Source organism: Centroberyx gerrardi, chromosome 7, assembly GCF_048128805.1.
Source record: "Centroberyx gerrardi isolate f3 chromosome 7, fCenGer3.hap1.cur.20231027, whole genome shotgun sequence".
In the NCBI taxonomy this organism is placed as follows: Eukaryota; Metazoa; Chordata; class Actinopteri; order Beryciformes; family Berycidae; genus Centroberyx; species Centroberyx gerrardi.
In genome coordinates this window covers 10,324,483-10,342,128 of record NC_136003.1, presented here as the reverse complement: position 1 = coordinate 10,342,128, position 17,646 = coordinate 10,324,483, and the positions used below count along the sequence as shown (strand labels likewise).

Here is a 17,646-nt window from a genome sequence, read left to right as displayed (position 1 = left end):
AGGGAGTCCTGGTCAAGATGGCAGCTTAAACAGTTTCACATAAAAAAACAGTTTCACATAAAAAAAATAAAAAAACAATCTCACATGGTAGAACACATATAATACATAAAAGCTACACAAGGGAAAAAGTAAGGGAAGAGAAGTATACAGGCCATACCATCGATATCCGTAACACAGTCCATCTCAAGTCAAGGTTATATAAAACAGCAACATTTTTCCTTCAGGGCAGTTTGTAAAAGACCTTTAAAGGTATTCAAAGAAGGGAGTGCTTCTAAGGTAATGGTATTTTGCAACTCATTCCATGCCCATGGTGCATAAAAGGAGAAAGCGGTTTTACCAAGCTCTTTCTCCTTTTATGCACCTTCCTTCTTTCCTGAGGATGGCACTCCACTCATTCTTCTGGGTGACTTCAACATCCAGCCGGAGAAATTGCAATCTCTGGCCTTCCTTAACTTTTTCTCTTCCTTTGACCTCTCAATCTCCTCCGACTCACAAGGCAGGGAACCTGCTTGACTTGATCTTCACCAGATCCTGCTGCGCCTCCAACCTTACTGTTACCCCTCTTCCTGTATCTGACCATCACTTTATAACCTTCTCACTTCCCACTCACCATCCACTCACACTATCACCACCCGACGCAACCTAAAAACTCTCTCACCTACCTCGCTCTCTTCTGCCGTCCTTTCCTCGCTTCCCTCAGCCGAGCAGTTCTCTCTCCTGTCCACTGAGGAGGCCTCCACTACTCTTCTATCCTCTCTTTCCTCCTCTCTTGACTCTCTCTGCCCACTCACCACTAAACCAGCTCGATCCTCTCCACCCGCTCCTTGGCTGTCTGAATTTCTGCGAACTCACAGAACAGAGCTTCGGGCAGCTGAGAGGAAAATCGCAGCGCCCTGACGATCTCGCTGCCTACCACCTTCTCCTCTCCAACTTCACCTCTGCTGTGTCAACAGCAAAGACTTCCTTCTTCATTACTGAAATCCAGTCTTGTGCCTCCAACCCCAGTAAACTGTTTTCCACCTTCTCCTCCCTCTTCAACCCACCTTCCCCTCCCCCTCCCTCTTCCTTCTCAGCTGATGATTTTGTCACCTACTTTGCTAAGAAGGTGGATGACATCAGCTGTTCCTTCCATCATCCAGCCACTAACAACACTATTCCTTACTCCAAACCTGCTTCTCTGCCCCTTGTCCCTGGGCTTGCTTCCTTCTCTACCCTCTCCCCAGAAGATGTCCTCACACTTGTCAGGTCTGACCGAGCCACCACCTGCCCCCTTGATCCTATCCCTTCCACTCTTCTCCAAACCATCTCCACCGACATCACTCCCTTCCTCATACCCTTATCAATTCCTCTCTGTCCTCAGGCCTTGTTCCAGCTGCTCTAAAGACTGCCAGAGTCAAGCCTCTTCTTAAGAAACTCTCTCTTGACCCTGCTGCTATCCAGAACTACAGACCTGTATCTCTTCTCTCATTTCTATCCAAAACCCTTCAGCGAGCAGTTTCCAACCAACTTTCTCCCTATCTCTCCCAGAATTACCTCCTGGACCCTCTTCAATCCGGTTTCAAGGCTTCTCACTCTACTGAGACTGCACTCCTTGCTGTCACACAGGGCCCTGCACACTGCCAGGGCTTCATCCCTCTCCTCTGTCCTTGTCCTCCTTGACTTGTCTGCTGCTTTTGATACAGTTGACCACCAAATCCTTCTCTCCATCCTATCTGAACTGGGAATCACTGGATCTGCACACTCCTGGTTCGCATCCTATCTATCTAACCGCTCTTACCAGGTCTCATGGAGGGGATTTCTGTCCAGACCCTGCACTCTTAACACCGGTGTCCCTCAGGGCTCAGTCCTGGGGCCCATGCTATTCTCTCTCTATACTGAATCCCTTGGCCATGTGATCTCCTCTCATGGCTTCTCCTATCACTGCTATGCCGACGACACTCAACTCTACCTCTCCCTCCCCCCCTCAGATACACAAATTGATGGACGCATCTCCGCATGTCTCAAAGACATCAGTGCTTGGATGTCTGTGCCCCACCTCAAACTCAATCTTGAAAAGACAGAGCTACTCTTTCTCCCAGGGAAAGATTGCCCTCTCACAGACCTCTCCATCTCCATTGACAACACCACTGTGTTGCCCTCTCAGACTGCCAAGAACCTCGGGATGATCCTGGACAACCAGCTGTCCCGCTCTGCCTACATTGCAGCGACAACCCGCTCCTGTAGGTTCTCCCTCTACAACATCCGCAAAATGTGCCTGTTCCTTAAGAGGGAAGCGGCACAACTCCTGGTCCAGGCACTTGTCATTTCCCGCCTGGACTACTGCAACGTTCTTCTGGCTGGGCGACCCTCTGCCATCAGACCTTCACAGCGCATTCAGACCGTTGCAGCCCGTCTGGTGTTCAACCAACCAAAATTCTCTTACGTCACTCCCCTCTTCCGGTCGCTTCACTGGCTTCCTATCTCTGCACGCATCAAATTCAAGACACTGGTACTCGCCTACAGGGCAGTACATCAGACTGCCCCTCCCTATCTGCAATCTATGGTCAGGTTCCAAACCTCGCCTCGTTCCCTCCGCTCCTCCACCCTTGCAGGTCGCCTCGCCCCTCCATCGCTACATGGGCTCAGAAGTCGCTCATCCCGGTCGCGACTCTTCTCATCCCTGGCGCCACAATGGTGGAACGAGCTCCCCCCTTCTGTCAGCACGGCCGAATCACTGCCCATCTTTCGGCAGAGACTAAAGACACATCTCTTCAGGTTACACCTGGACCCCTCTTGAACTAACCTATCTTCTTACCCTTCTTAAACTTAAAAAATAAAAAATGTCAACGAATGCTACTTATTCCTATTAAAAGTCTTAGCTGATGAAGACTGTGATGCGCAGTTGGTTTCACTACTGTTGACAAAATGTACTATTGTAAGTCGCTTTGGACAAAAGCGTCTGCTAAATGACGTAATGTAACGTAAACTTATTGTCATTAAAGTCACATTCCCACTGTGGTTCTGTAATTCGTAAATACCCATGCGACAATTATAATGTGCATCTGAGCCCCAGTGGCCTAATGGATAAGGCACTGGCCTCCTAAGCCAGGGATTGTGGGTTCGAGTCCCATCTGGGGTGAAATGTTTTACTCGTTTTTTTTTGTTTTTTTTTCGATTGAAAACTTCTCAAACTATCCTGAAATCGCCGAATACTGTTACTGAGGCAAATACGCCAGTCAATTTAATCCATAATTTTAACCCCTTTCACTCACAAATAGCCAACGAACCAACCCGTTCCTTTTCCTCGTTCCTGCAGAAAACCCCTCGGCTGGACTGCAGCAGCCAATCAGCAACCGCTCCGCTCCGCTTCCACCAATAAGGAAACCTGAAGCTGCCTCGGGACTTTCTGCTCCTCTCGTCTTGTGTCATTAAGGCTTCTGTTTCTCCTCCACCTTAGGCTCAACGGTCTCTTTTCCACACTTCGACGAACTTTTTTTGTTTTTAACTCCAAACAAGCTATGTTTTTAGAGAAGAGGCTCTGTCTTTTGGTTTTATTCAGTGTGGCTGAGACCTTCGCCACTGCTGACAGTAAGTAGGCCGGCTTTACAAGAAATCACAGCCCAGGTTGTATAGGAAGCTCGCTTTACTTGTTGTAAGAAGTAGTGCTGTGTAAGCATGCTGTTGTGAATGCAAAATATCACAACTGTTGGTATTACATTTACGCGCTCCTTTTAATTTGTTGTGATTTTAGGCATATTGGAGTTGCCAGTTTGAGTTGCATATCCTGTATTTAACTATATACCACAGTAACACCACACATAATCCAAGCCCTATTGACCTACTCAGTGCTAAGTGCCCTAACTTCGTTGCCCTTTACAACAACCTGCATGACTGTTGCAAATCAATTCCATTTTCTCAGAGATGACAGCAGCCACAGTGTACTGGGATCCCACACACAAGACTGTCCTACTGAAGGAGGGAGTGCTGGAGAAAGAGGGGGATGCATACGGGTACCTGAACGATACCCTGTCCAGTACAGGCTGGAGCGTCCTGGAGGTCCGGGCCGGGTACGGGGAGACCCCCGAGCCTGATGAGGTCACCTTCTTCCTAGCCGGCTACCTTGAAGGCTTCCTCACCGCCCAGTAAGAGTCAGCTTGACATTCCTACATTAATAAAAACAAAACTGGTGAAAGAGAGTGAGACGAAAAACACCAGTAAGTAATGTAAGATAAGCTCCAGTCCTAAGATTATGGTTATCTCAAGGTCTTTTTTCGGATACTTTTTTGACCCCTGAAGGAGAAATTTGTCTTTTCGCTTGCCCCCGCCCCCCTGCTTCACAGGAAGGTCAAAGGTCAGCTACAGAGCAGCCCCCCTGGAGCTGGTAGGGATTCACTGCCTTGTTCAAGGACACTTCAGCAGGGCAGATGGTTGCTGTCACCAGGGACGTGTACCTGGGCTTTCTGCTCTCTCTACTCACTGCACCATCCTCAGTTCATGACAGTCTGTTAAATCTCTGTCTTTCCCCCCAACAGGCAGATGATCGACCACTACGCCAACATGTATCCTCAGTTGATCCACGACCCAAAGGTCTTAGCTGCGGTCCAGAGTTTCATGAAGTGAGTCTGTTCTCTTTCCCTTTTAAAAGACACCCAAACCACAGAGGTGTCACCACATTTGCATATACAGTCAGAGTCACACATCATTGTCATCATCTTTCATATCCTCACCTCAGCTCATATTGTCATGATGCCAAACATGTGAGCTCCCTCTGTAATGGCAGTAGGCTGCTCTTGAGCAGACCATAGCTTAGTTCAATTTAGGCCTGACAATGATCATATTGTCAAATTCAGCATGTCAGTGATGACGGTTCTTGTATGCAGCACACAGGCTGACCAGAATCTAAAAGACAGTATTGTTCTATTCCTGTGGATGTCAGCTTTTCAGGAATAAAGAAAAAATGCATTGTTTGGATTGATAACTATGCATTTTTTACATGGTACAACAGGTTTGAAAGGGTTTCACAGGCCCGAGTATGCTAATTTTTCTTCCTCCCATAGTGGGCCATGTGGTTCTTCAGTTCAAGTCAAAACATGCACAAGTATTGCGGTCTGACAACAGCAATATGGTGAAAGTCATGGCAATCAAAATGTAGCTGTTTGACTACTTCTTTATGATGAGTAAATCACAGCTTTTTATTATAATAACTCCACGTGTGTGGCTCTTATCATTTGCGTGTTTAGTATCATAGCACTTCACATGGAAATGAGAGCAGTAAACAGGGAGAACACTTTGCTTTTTTGCTTTCAGGAAGCAAGACTCGTGGACCAGGGAGCAGGTGAAACTGAACAAGAGCTCTGATCCTCTGTGGAAACACGCTGGATTTATAGTGGCTCAGTTGGACGGACTCCAGGCCGGAGTCGCACACTGGGCCAAGGGAAAAGGGAAACAGGTGTGATGGCCATTTCTCAGAATTTAAAAACACAAATGATTACATTCTCTAAAATGACACTAGTTTGTTAGCAAAGATCTCCAAATAGCTCATAATTTCAGTGCCTTTCAGTATTTTACTTAAAATGCCATCTGTCTCACTGTGGAAACAAAACGCTTCATGTTCATTTGCGGACTAACAGCTGTTTATCTGGTGTCCTTCCCGCAGCCCTTGTCCCTGTTTGCTGTCCAGTTCCTGAATGCAGTGGGAGACCTGCTGGATCTGATCCCAGCCTTGGTCCCCTCCTCCAAGCCTCCACTCAGAGACTTCAGACTGCCAGGGATGGGACACTGCTCTGCACTCATCAAGGTCAGAGGTCATAAAGTGTAGAGGTCAGGGTGTAAGTCGGCTAAATTAACAAACCTAACAAATTTTATGTGGCAGTAAAGTAAATTCGATACATCCATCCATGCTTCTTCATCAGTGTAGGTTCTTTATTTCTAAAGATATTCAGTCACCCCAACAGAAAGCTCAGAAAGTGTCTCTCACCCTTGTTAACCCTCTTCAACCTGGAAAATATTTCACAACTGCAGATTTTTTTCCTAAACCTGCAGGATGACAACACCCACACGCAACAGCTTTATGGGGAGTGCAGTTTTGTTCTGTGCTGTTTGTATTCGTTCTTTTTCTGTGTTCTACCGTGATATGTGTTTATTTCATAAACCTGTTTGCTTTCTTTATTGTTCCCAATGTTTGTGCCAAATGTGTTGTGTGAGATGCATGTTACATGTATTTGACTTGATTATGTAGCTGCACTAGCACATTATTTAAGGATGTGCAATAGGAAGCTTTGTCAGTTTATTGACCCTCTGCCCTTTGACCCCTAAAATGGCTCATTACATGAAGTGTACTGTATCTGTGCCGAGTCAAATGTTTTTAATCTGAGTCACGTTCGTGTCACAAAAAAACATTCCAGTCCAGCACACTGTTCTTGCTCAACCAGTTATTGCAGAACTAACATTTTGGTTAAAATAAACCTTTGTCAGAGCGCTAATCTGAGTCACATGGTCGCAAATTCCAGTAATTTCTGTACCATATTAAATCTTGAATCTTAACTTTACTATCACCCGCCCTGCACCTCAGATGCTGCCGGGCTTTGAGAACCTACTGTTCGCCCATTCCAGCTGGTACACCTACGCTGCCACCATGCGGATCTACAAGCACTGGGATTTCCATATCAGTGAGCCCCACACAGCCACTGGGAGCCTGTCCTTCAGCAGCTATCCTGGTACGCACTGAAAATTCCTCTTAAAGAATAACACATGGTTTGCTATGCGTTTGGTTGTTGCTATTTTGGGTAGTAAAGTCAGTCTATAGTTTGTCTCTTCTAATCTCTCATACATTGTGCAATACCCCATTCCACACACACACATATACCCCTTTTCTCTGATGTTATAACTGAAAAAAGCATTGACAGGAGTAGATAAGAATCCCACTTTGGAATGCGTCTTGCTCGTGAACATTGAAAACCGTCGCGTCTGGAATCGTCTCATCAGCTTATCGTTTCACTTTCTCTCCCTCTCTCCATCTCTCCATCCCTCCTGCAGGTTTCCTGGTGTCTCTCGATGACTTCTACCTCCTGGGCAGCGGTCTGATGATGACCCAGACCACCAACAATGTCTTCAACTCTTCCCTCTTTGCCGTCATCTCCCCCAACAGCCTGCTGTCGTGGCAGAGGGTCAGGCTGGCTCACAGCTTGGCACATACCGGGGAAGAGTGGGCCAAAACCTTCTCCAAGTACAACTCTGGTCAGTAGAGTACACTAATAATCTTTATTTGTGTAGCACCATCCAAATCACAGGTACAAATCACTTTACACTGGAATAAATAAGAATAAAAAGATTAAATCAACAGTAAAAGTAAAAAGTAATGTCAACAAAGCAGGAAAAATTAAAAGCAAAGCAAGAAACATAAACGTACAACATAAAGAGGAAGGTCAATGACAATTAATTAAAGAACATTACATTAAAAAGTCTATAAAAGTGAGTTTTAAGAAGTGATGTGAAGGATGCAGGTCATTACAAAGTCTAGGAATCCTGATGGCAAATGCTCCATTGCCTCTTGTTTTCAATGTAGACTTTTTTCTTTGGCTTTTGCACCACCCTTCTTCCATTCACCACCACCCACCCTCCACCCCTTTAGGTACCTATAACAACCAGTACATGGTGGTGGACAGGAGCAAAGTGAAGCTCAGCCACAGCATTGACGATGGAGCTCTGACTGTGGTGGAGCAGATCCCTGGGCTGGTGGAGTACTCCGACCAGACGCCGGTCCTGCGCAGAGGTAACAACAGATATACGTTACAATGCAGTTTTGTGTTCTCTTGGATCAGTGTTTCCTCTGTATTCATGTAGCAGTGGTGCGCCACCACAGCAAGGAAGTTACCACCACTGCTAGAGAAAATGTGAAATTAAAATTAGCATTGTAATTTAGTCTTACTGTAATCTAAAACTAAGACAAGTGCAGTCGAAATGTTTTAGAAAAACAGTTTTAGCACTACAAGCTCAATCTGACTTGGACCCAAACAGCAACAGATATGGGACAAAACTAGAATGAACCCTCCAAGTACCACAGCTGCATAAAATTAAAGAGTCTTGGATGTTTCAAGGATTCACCTTTCCCTGCTTCTTCTCCTTCCTGTAGGTTACTGGCCGTCCTACAACATCCCCTTCCACCGCAGGATCTACATGCTGAGTGGCTACAGTGAGATGTGGAAGGAGTATGGAGACGACTTCTCCTATGACCTCTGTCCCAGAGCCAAGATCTTCCGCCGGGACCAGGCTGAGGTCAACGACCTGGACTCCTTGAAGCACATCATGAGGTTCAATGGTGTGTGGCTTGGTTCCTTTGTCTTACGATGACTGTCACATCCACCTGACTCTGTATATTCACGCTGCGGGACACTTTTCTTCAGCGGGAACCTTCATTCCTTATGTGTTTTTTTTAGTTTCATTTCACTTACAGTACACTCTTGTAATATTTTTTGTCCCCCACAATGAAACTGGGGGACAATGGATCAGCCCGGTCCATCCTTCTATCTGTCATGCACAATATCTCTGATCTATCTATCTATCTATCTATGATGTGTGTCATAGCTCCATTCTGGCTTTTTTGAAATTGTTCTGATTGGCCTAAGGGGGGCACTAAAACGTTTGTTTACTTGTTGGCTTTTGCCGAAACTTGGGGGAATGATGCATCTCACCACTGCGTTTTCATATTTTCAAAGTTACACTGATCAGCCCAAGGTGGAGCACTACATCATATGTTCGCTCATCCATGTGTCGTGCAATATCTAAGACACCACTGATCTGATTTTGACAAAACTTGGGGAAAATGACGCATCTCAACGCTGCATTCTAGTTTTCAAAATTACACTGATTGGCCCAAGGGAGAACTACAATTACAGCTCTAAACAAGCTGACATCTGTTAATGACTGGCCCAGACAGGGGCTTCATCATTTGTAGGGGACGACATGTTTACTGTTGCCTTGTTTCTATGTAATCCTCATCAGTCATCCTCTTTTTTCACAGTGCAACTGATGAATTACTGTTTATTGTTTTTTGTTTTTAGACTACAAGAAGGATCCATACTCCAAGGGCGACCCCTGCAAGTCCATCTGCTGCCGTAACGACCTGAACGCAGTGCACCCTTCACCAGGAGGTTGCTATGACACTAAGGTAGGATCTCGCAACATGATACTCTTTCTTTTTATTCAGGTCACACAGGTTAAGAAACATATCTAATGCTTTTAGTTTTTCTATTGTCCCTGTATTTTACTCTGCCCAGGTAACAGACTTCCACATGGCCGAGGAGTTCCGTGCCGAGGCGTTGAACGGGCCGACGACACAAGACGGCCTTCCTCCGTTCTCTTGGGATAAATTCAACAGCACTGCCCACCAGGGCCTGCCGCCTTACTACAACTTCACCTTCGTCAGCATGCAGCCCCTTCTCTTCACGCCCTGAGGTGTGTGTGTGTCTGTGTGTGTGTGTCTGTGTGTGTGTGTGTGACAGACCGACTGTGTAGAGGAGGGTAAGGAAGATTCATGAATGTATTATAAGGTGATTACTTTGCTCATTCATGTAGAGGGTCAAAGGCACAATCTGTTGTTTTTATTTTTATTTTGTGATGTAGACATCAGTCCACAGGAAATCAAAAGAATGATTTGATTTGTTTTTTCAAACTATTGCTTAAATGTTAGGATTGCATCCTACCAAGATGTTTTTAAGGCTTTTTTCTTAAGAATTTACATTTTTTGCAAGTTACGCCTTTCGTCCTAAAGAAATGGGAAACATGGCTCTCAGCCTTTCAAACTAACAATCATATTTTAAATATTTTAATGAATATCTGTCTCAGGGTAAAATGAATGATCAAGTTTGGGAATCAGTAGAGATCAATTGATTCTTAGTCTCTTTTATGTGCTTTAAATACCTGCAACCATTTGTGCCTCGGACATTGAGGGTAATGTTGTGTTTTTATAAGATGCCGAATCGATCCACTAAATCAAAGAAACACCCAGCGTTTGTGTTATGCTGTATCCAATCTTGTTTGTTCTCTGTTGGGATTTTTGTCTAAACTTTTGCAGAACTGAAAACTAGATCAGTATTTGACAAACTTTTTTTTTAAATTGCAATCATGTGGTTGAATGTCTCACTGCCTGCAAACACTATAATTTTAGTGCTAAATGAAACATTCAGTGCAATGTCATACTCAGGGCTATTGATCCAGTCAGCTGTCTGCTATTATGCCTGATTTATGCATCTATTTTTGTATGTATGTCTGTTGGTGAAATGCTGCACTTTCAAAATGATACTTCTTATGTTCATTGTTTATTAAAATTTTATAATTCTACCCATACAGTCCTGCATCTTGCGTCTTGTTTTATACATTAGTAACTAATAACCAGCCTTTGGAGGTTTAGAAGATTGCCCAAATGCCATTTGATTGAGCTTCAAGTTGAGTCACTCACATGACCCAGCTTGGCATGTTTTTAATTTCAGTCTGACAGACAGGAAATGAGTCGGATCAGCATATTTCAATAGTATTCTGTAGAAGAACCAATACTGGGAACAGAAATGGCTTGCATGGCTGCTTTGTGTCTGTGGTTTTTTTTTTTTAACCATGTGAAATTTGGACATTTAGCTGCTGTTAACCGCAGTGACTTGCAGTGAGTAGGACAGAAAAACAAGCTTGGATTTCTGCATCACCAAGTGACCAAAATAAGGAGCGTAAAGGTCGGGACCTCGGTGCCCAATGCCCACAGTCTTCTTGTGTAACAGAAACACAAACCTCCCCCCCTCACCCCCCGCCACTCTCTTTCAGAGCCCATGGGGCACATTGAGTGATTCACTCTTTCCTATCAAATGGAGGAACTGAAACGTCTGTTAGGGCGCTCTATATTCATTTCGTAAATCCTACCCTCTCATCCCTTCTCTCTCTCACTCTATCTCTCACTCACACTCTCTCTCTCTCTCTCTCTCTCTCTGTCCCTCCCACTCTGTCTGTCATAGTTCGCTCTGGTTTCACTACATGTTGTTTTTTTGCCTCCAACACATCTTTTGCCTACAGAGGAGAGTAACAGAGCAGCAAGTCTCCACAAGTGCTCACCTTGCTCCAGCCATGGCGAGGAAGGTTTGTCCTCCTGGCACCACGTGGGACAAGCTGCTCCTCATCTGCATGCCCCCCATACCCCCCAGAGTAACCATACCGCAGCCTAAACCCACAACAGGTGAGTCCAGCTGAACCTCTCTCTCGCATTCTTCTTCAAGTCCGTTTTTTGTTGTTTGTTTCTATAAACTCAAACTCTCTATTCTGTTTTTAATTCCAAGATATGAATGTGTTTATGATGTTTTGTTTTTTCGTATGCCTGCTTGAGTCTGGTCTCAGGAGGGTCTCAGGATCGCTTGTCTTAGTCTTGCCCACTTTTGGATGTTGACTTGACCTTTTCCTGCCTATCCAAAAATTTGAAGAGATACGTTCTCTTCCACCTAGCCCACCTTTGTTTATTTTGTCCCCAATACTACAAAGAATGTAAAGGATTACTAATGTGTACAGTATGTAATGGCCCTCAAACTTCTGTGCATTGATCAGTCAAAATCCTATGCATTAATTAGTTGGATGTTGAAGGGTAGAGTGCAAAGCAGATAGATCTACATCTCTGTTGATCCTCAAGAAACTCCTCAAGCACTGTTTGTCTTTTAATTTCATTTCAGTTGTAGTTGCCCTAAATAGTACTTTAGGTTGCAGCTAGGGAGGAAAATCCACCAAGACTGCTGAGAGACAGAATGGCTTCCTAGACCAGCAGTCATGCATGCATTCAGGTCCTATTTTTAGATGTTCGTAATTAAAGAAATTCGTAAGAAATGAGACTGTTACTACGAATTGCACTTAAAGAGCCTTCTTAAGAACTTTATCAAATTTCTTCTTATGTCATTTCTTAAGATCTATCTTCAGAACACATTAATGAATCCGGTCCCCGGTCTTGAAATTGACTTGGACTCGACTAAAGGTGGTCTTGACAACAGCTGTGCTCCTTTAGAAACTGATTGATGCTTAGAAATCCCAGTTAGCGGTCTTCTCCTGAGTAAGAATACGGATCATATCGCTGTTGAACATGTAAACCATTTCCCCAGTGAGGCAGTGACTCCATCTTTTCCCATCAGCACCGCCCCCCGCTGTTGTCGTCCAGCTGAGAGCCACTGCCCCTGCGGCCCAGGTTGACCCTTTGCTGGTGCTGAGTCCGGCTCTGTGGGTGTTGTCGGCGCTGCTGGCAGTGGGATCCATCCTGGCTCTGGTCCTCTGGTCCATCATATACAGACGACAGACCAGATACAGCAGAGCCGCAGGTGAGGAGGCAGAGACATGATGAACCAGTCAGGAGGTTCAGAATTCTATCACAGCCATTATGGTTGGACGATATCAGAGGAGGAAAGTAACTAAGTACATTTACTCAAGTACTGCACTTAAGTATAATTTTGAGGTACTTGAACTTTACTCCACTACATTTCAGAGGGAAATATTTCCTCCACTACATTTATCTGACAGCTGGAGTTACTGGTTACTTTGCAGAACATGCAAAACATACAATAAGCTCATAAATTATGATGCATTGTTAGAGTTTAAACTCCCCAACAGTATATGGAGCAGTTAGAAATACTTCTTACAGGTTAATGCATTAATAATTTAACACTCTGAAAGGGACTTTTCTTCAGAATGAGTACGTTTACTTTTGATACTTAAGTACATTTTACTGCTAACACTTCTATACTTTTACTTTAGAACTTTTTCTTTTAATGAAGTATTTTTCCATTATGGTATTTCTACTTTTACTTAAGTAAAGGATTTGAGTACTTTTTCGCCACTGGATGATATATCAGGCCGATTATCAGGCCAGCTTTTTATGAAATATTGGATATCAGCTAGTCAGAGATGGAGGTTCCTCCCTGACCACATCTACATAAAAACAGTTAACGAAATATTGATCTTCTTTGCATATATTGTTTATTCATTTAATTGTTCTTTTTTTTTTAATCAATTCTTCATTTAAAGGCCTAATGTATCCCAGAGTTTCCCCAACAGTTGAATAGGTGCAGTCGGTCACCCTGCCTTAAGTAGTTGCTATTCTCCTCAAAGAATTTCATTATTCTGGGTTTCAGTGGAGAGTTTTAGTGTCACATGATGGTCTAAATGTTGTTAAACACTGAATACTTGTAACTCTTTGGCATGAAATAGGTCAATTTTGTCAGCTATCAGTTGATTGAACCCTAGTTATTGTAATAACAGGGAGCTACTTAAATAGGATTTATATACATATTAGATATTGTGTCAGTGTGTGATATTGCAGCCCCTGCTTTCATCCCTGTGTCTTTTATTCCTGCACTGGTGTGGCTCTCTTTAATCGTGTACAGTAGGACAACACGGTGTTTTTCAAGTGTTTATGGAGTGGTGGGTATGTCTCATAGTGTGTCAGCCAGGGGATCTAACACACAGAAGCAGCGTTTGAGAGCAGTGTGGAGGAAGTGGGGTTGCAGGCAGGCAGGTGATGAAGTGTGACGTTCATCACACTAGAAACTCCCCAGTTTCTGTTCTCTTCTTCTCTGGGGTCCCATGGGTCAGCCCCACTCCCTGACTAGCTATTCTCGTTTCAACACACATCCGTTGGTTAAAGAGGACAAACGAGGTCTTTAAAGGGCCTTGAAAACATAAACTGACAAAAAGGCACACAGAGAGATGCTACCGTTGCACACAGAATCACATGCACCCATTATTCTAACATTACAGCTTTATGTATGAGAGGCTGGAGTCATTGCATGGAAAGGTAGATGCTCCGCACGCCTTCTGCCATTAAACTCCTCACTGAGGCGACTGCATTGTTCAGCCTCTGCCTGTCAATAGAGCTTTATCCATGAGACAGCCAGGAATGTAAAAAAAAAAAGGCGAGAGGTATTTATCTTTGTCCATTTAGTGGTTGTGACACACAGTCCATGTTTTGTGAGATGTTATGCAGAAACGTTTGTCTTGTAAAGTTTTCAAGATTTTTGTGTTTTTTCACTAGTCGACAAAATGTTTTAGGCTAGAATTTATGTACTATTTACAGTTTAATATGTATAAAAATATGATGTTACAAAGGCGGAAATCCTCCAAAGTACTTATCTTAACTAGTAACATCTATTTGACTTAACGTTATTATTTAACTTATCCATTTGACTGCCACTCTGACCCTCCTATATAGAAATATAATATGTTGACATATATTTAAATATTCAATTTTGGCCATTTTAAAATATTTGTATATAATAAATATGTACAAATACATTCAAGGAATATATATTCTGTAAATATGTTTATCAAACTAATACATGTATTAGTAAATAATGTACATATGTGTGGATGGGTGGGATTTGAAAGCCTTTTTTATTCTTTATTATACTGTATTATGGGAATATATTCTTGCTCTATTTTTTTTGCTCTACCTTTTCTCTCTTTCCCCTCTGTATAGTGCATGACTTTCTTGAATAACTGAAAACAATAAGTATCCAAGAAGAAGAAGAAGAAAATATATCAGTGCATTATATTTTCCTATGGGCAGTGCTGCTCAAAGTCTAGTCTGAAGATCCACTAGCTGTCCTAATGAACAATACATGATATTCAATGTCAATATTCAATGATATTCATTTTATTGTCTTTTGTTGCAGGAGACTTGGAGCCAGGAGTGGAGCCTCTTGCCAAACCAGAGCCGCCTGTCAAAATCCCCTCAGCGCCTTTAGAAAGAAACGTTCAGGCAGAGATGCTGCAGAGAGCAGCGCAGGCCCCCTTCGCCTGTTCTCACCTGGATGTTGGGGCCCAAACAGGCTCCAGGTGGGAGCAGGGCTTCACCGCCTGCAGGGGCCCCGCAAAGCATGCTGGGAGGGAGGGGGGCGGAGGCCTGGTGGCATACAGCACAGCGAGAGAACACAGGATCCCACTTCCTGCCACAGAGCTGGGTGGCACCGCCTTAGTGACAACCAAAACTGTTTAGGTGTGTGTGTGTGTGTGTGTGTGTGTGTGTGTGTTCTTCAAATGACTTTTTCTTCCTGTTTTGTTTGTTCTATCCAGACTTGGGATCTTCTTCTATCTCTACCATGTTTTTATGGGTTTTTTCACATCAGGCTGTAGTGGCCCGCATTAAATTAGTCCACTTTTGACCACATGATCTTTTTAAAAGACATTGTTTTCCGGTGGAAGTGGACTCTCTGTTTTTTGTTGTTGTTTTCTCCGATGGTTCAAGTGTCATTTTCTTAGGAACTTCAAATCATACTTCTACTTCAACTAAGCCTCACCTGAGAGGTTTCAAACTATTATGCCTAGTACGGCTGAATGTATAAAACCATGAGGAATTGAGAGGCACTCGGATTTTCCACACTTCCTTCTTGTTCGAGGAACAAATTCAGTTCCCCTGTTTTTTATATTTCCTCTAAAAGCTCTCATATCTCTAACAAAGGGGTTCAGCTTGTAGAGCCTAAGCCTTTGTATCTTGGGGAGAGAGGAGCTGGCCCATGTGTGTCAGGGGCTGTGAGGTCACTGATGGCCTGGACTGAGCGCACTCTCAGGCGTGGGAAGTTTGTTTAGTGTTAGTGTGGTTGTGTGGATTATTTGTGAGCTGTTAATTGAAGAGCCATTATGTCCTTAGTGAAGTGAAGAGGCATGTGTTACTTTGGAAAAGCTGTGTTCTTGCTGAAAGTCCTTCATGAAACAAGCACCTCTGCTGTCTGAGGTCAACCAGCCACATTGATCTGTTTGCTCTGTCTACTGCAGCTTTCCTTTTGTTCCAGTTTCAAGTGCGTCTCAAGACAATATTGGGGCTATTGTGTCATTTTGGATTAGTGATTTATTCTTCTATGCCTTATTAAATTATAGAAATGGCTGATATTTTGTGCTTGAATAGATTTTGGCCCACAGCCGATGTATTGTTTGAGTGTTTGAAATTTAATGTAACTCAGATTTGTGGAGTACAGAGTTTTGAGTAATTTATGTTAAGTACATAATTGAGCAAACTGGCTAATAAATTTAAATGCATTTAATTGTTTCCTTTAATGTGATATGGAATGATTTCTGTTTGCATAATTTTATACAGAAACCACCACTTCATGAAATATTGTCAGATAAAAGCTAATGTGTTATGTGGTAAGTTGGACTCCAATAATGCCATGTATATTGTAGGATATTTCTCATCTTCTCTTTAAGCTGAATTATATGTATGTGCTGTTTTTTAATATACAGTTTTAGTTGTACAGCAGCCATTTTCAGGGACTGGTGGTTAATTTTTTTTTAATAAACAAATATGCAAAATCAAACTGTATTATGTGTACTATGATGAGGACATTATCACAAAATGAATATAAAAACATGCCAAACAATGGCACATTTAAACCTAACAGTGTATTTCACCCATCACTTAATACAACACAAAACAAAAATCAGCATATGGAAATATTTCTGAGTTTATTAAAACATAAGGTAGCATAGTTTTGGTACGAAAGAGAAATATTCTCAGATGTCCGATATATTATGACAAGTATTGGTTTGATATAGTCTTTACAGTAGAACTAGCTATTTACACGGTAAATAATTTTGTCACATATTCTTAATCAATAAGCTTTCTGCAGGAAATATCTACCTAAATATGAATGGAGAACTATGTAAAGGTAAAAGTAGAGAATAGTACATTCAACATCTTTCCTCATTTTGGGGTTTTCTTCTCAGTTGGACATAAAAAAAATAAGACCATTGAACTCAAGGGGGCACTCTCATACTAACAGCCATATAGTGCACGTGTGAATGGTAATTGTCCACAGGCTGGATGTACAGTATATATAAGTAAGTATATATTATATAAGTATATCTATAGGCAGGTTTCTCTTGGATACTCTTACAAATATGTGTAGGGATGTGACATCACAGGTAGTATAATGACAACAAATGCATTTTTCATTTGAAAAAAGTGAAAGGAAAAATCCACCCTAAAAGACTTCAACTTTGCATTTCAGAGCCCATTTTCTTGTTGGATAACTGGTCAAACAAAAATGATGACGATGTGACGTCACGCTGAGATATTTCCAGCACAGCTACAATGGAGTTTGATAGCAGAAATTTTTCAGTTATCTAAAACATCAACAGTAAACATCAGATTTCAGTGTCAGCTCCTCAGAATCAAAGAGCAAGAGCTTCTTTCTAGATCCACCATTTTGCACCGATGTTCAACTCGTACAGGGCAAACCCATCGTAGAAGAGGAAGAGAAAACAATTTCTCCACTGACATTATAGCCTCAATAGACCAGAATGCAATACAGCCTTAACACATTGAGTTTTGAGGGATGAAATTCATTCAGGGAAACGTAGGAAATCACTAACTGGAGCAGAAGTAGACGAGGCAGGTTGAGGGAAAGTGGGTACACCAAAAAAGTAAATGACAAAACCTCATCACAAAATAACTCCTGAACATCACAAATTGATATCTAAGAGTGTAAGACTCTCTGAGGGTGAATGCTGGGACACCTATCTGGCGAGAAACATCAGTTCATTTTAGCTGGTTGATGGATCTTCAGGAAGGTGTCTCTTGAGGGGAAATACGTACAAGTGGAAATGGGGAAGTGGGTGATGAGAAGTGAGAAAAGAGTAGAGTTCGGGGGCAAATACAGAGAA

The 17,646-nt window shown here is 42.8% G+C and overlaps 2 protein-coding genes and 1 non-coding gene across 3 annotated transcripts; all 3 read left to right on the top strand.

Moving 5' to 3' along the window:
* The first annotated feature begins 3,045 nt into the window (after positions 1 to 3,045).
* On the top strand, positions 3,046 to 3,118 carry trnar-ccu (transfer RNA arginine (anticodon CCU)). Its single transcript has one exon. It is a non-coding gene; the product is annotated as a tRNA-Arg (tRNA).
* Positions 3,119 to 3,383: 265 nt separating this feature from the next.
* On the top strand, positions 3,384 to 10,315 carry plbd1a (phospholipase B domain containing 1a). The gene is made up of 11 exons (XM_071902028.2): positions 3,384 to 3,567; positions 3,899 to 4,121; positions 4,512 to 4,595; positions 5,287 to 5,428; positions 5,636 to 5,776; positions 6,551 to 6,695; positions 7,015 to 7,215; positions 7,610 to 7,750; positions 8,111 to 8,296; positions 9,039 to 9,145; positions 9,255 to 10,315. The coding sequence occupies exons 1-11, from the start codon at positions 3,498 to 3,500 to the stop codon at positions 9,429 to 9,431; spliced, it is 1,617 nt and encodes a 538-aa protein (XP_071758129.1). The 5' UTR covers positions 3,384 to 3,497; the 3' UTR covers positions 9,432 to 10,315.
* Positions 10,316 to 11,046: 731 nt separating this feature from the next.
* LOC139913821 (uncharacterized) lies at positions 11,047 to 16,278 on the top strand. Its single transcript, XM_071901952.2, has 4 exons — positions 11,047 to 11,194; positions 12,129 to 12,311; positions 14,661 to 15,088; positions 15,121 to 16,278. The coding sequence occupies exons 1-3, from the start codon at positions 11,086 to 11,088 to the stop codon at positions 14,981 to 14,983; spliced, it is 615 nt and encodes a 204-aa protein (XP_071758053.1). The 5' UTR covers positions 11,047 to 11,085; the 3' UTR covers positions 14,984 to 15,088; positions 15,121 to 16,278.
* Positions 16,279 to 17,646: the final 1,368 nt, after the last annotated feature.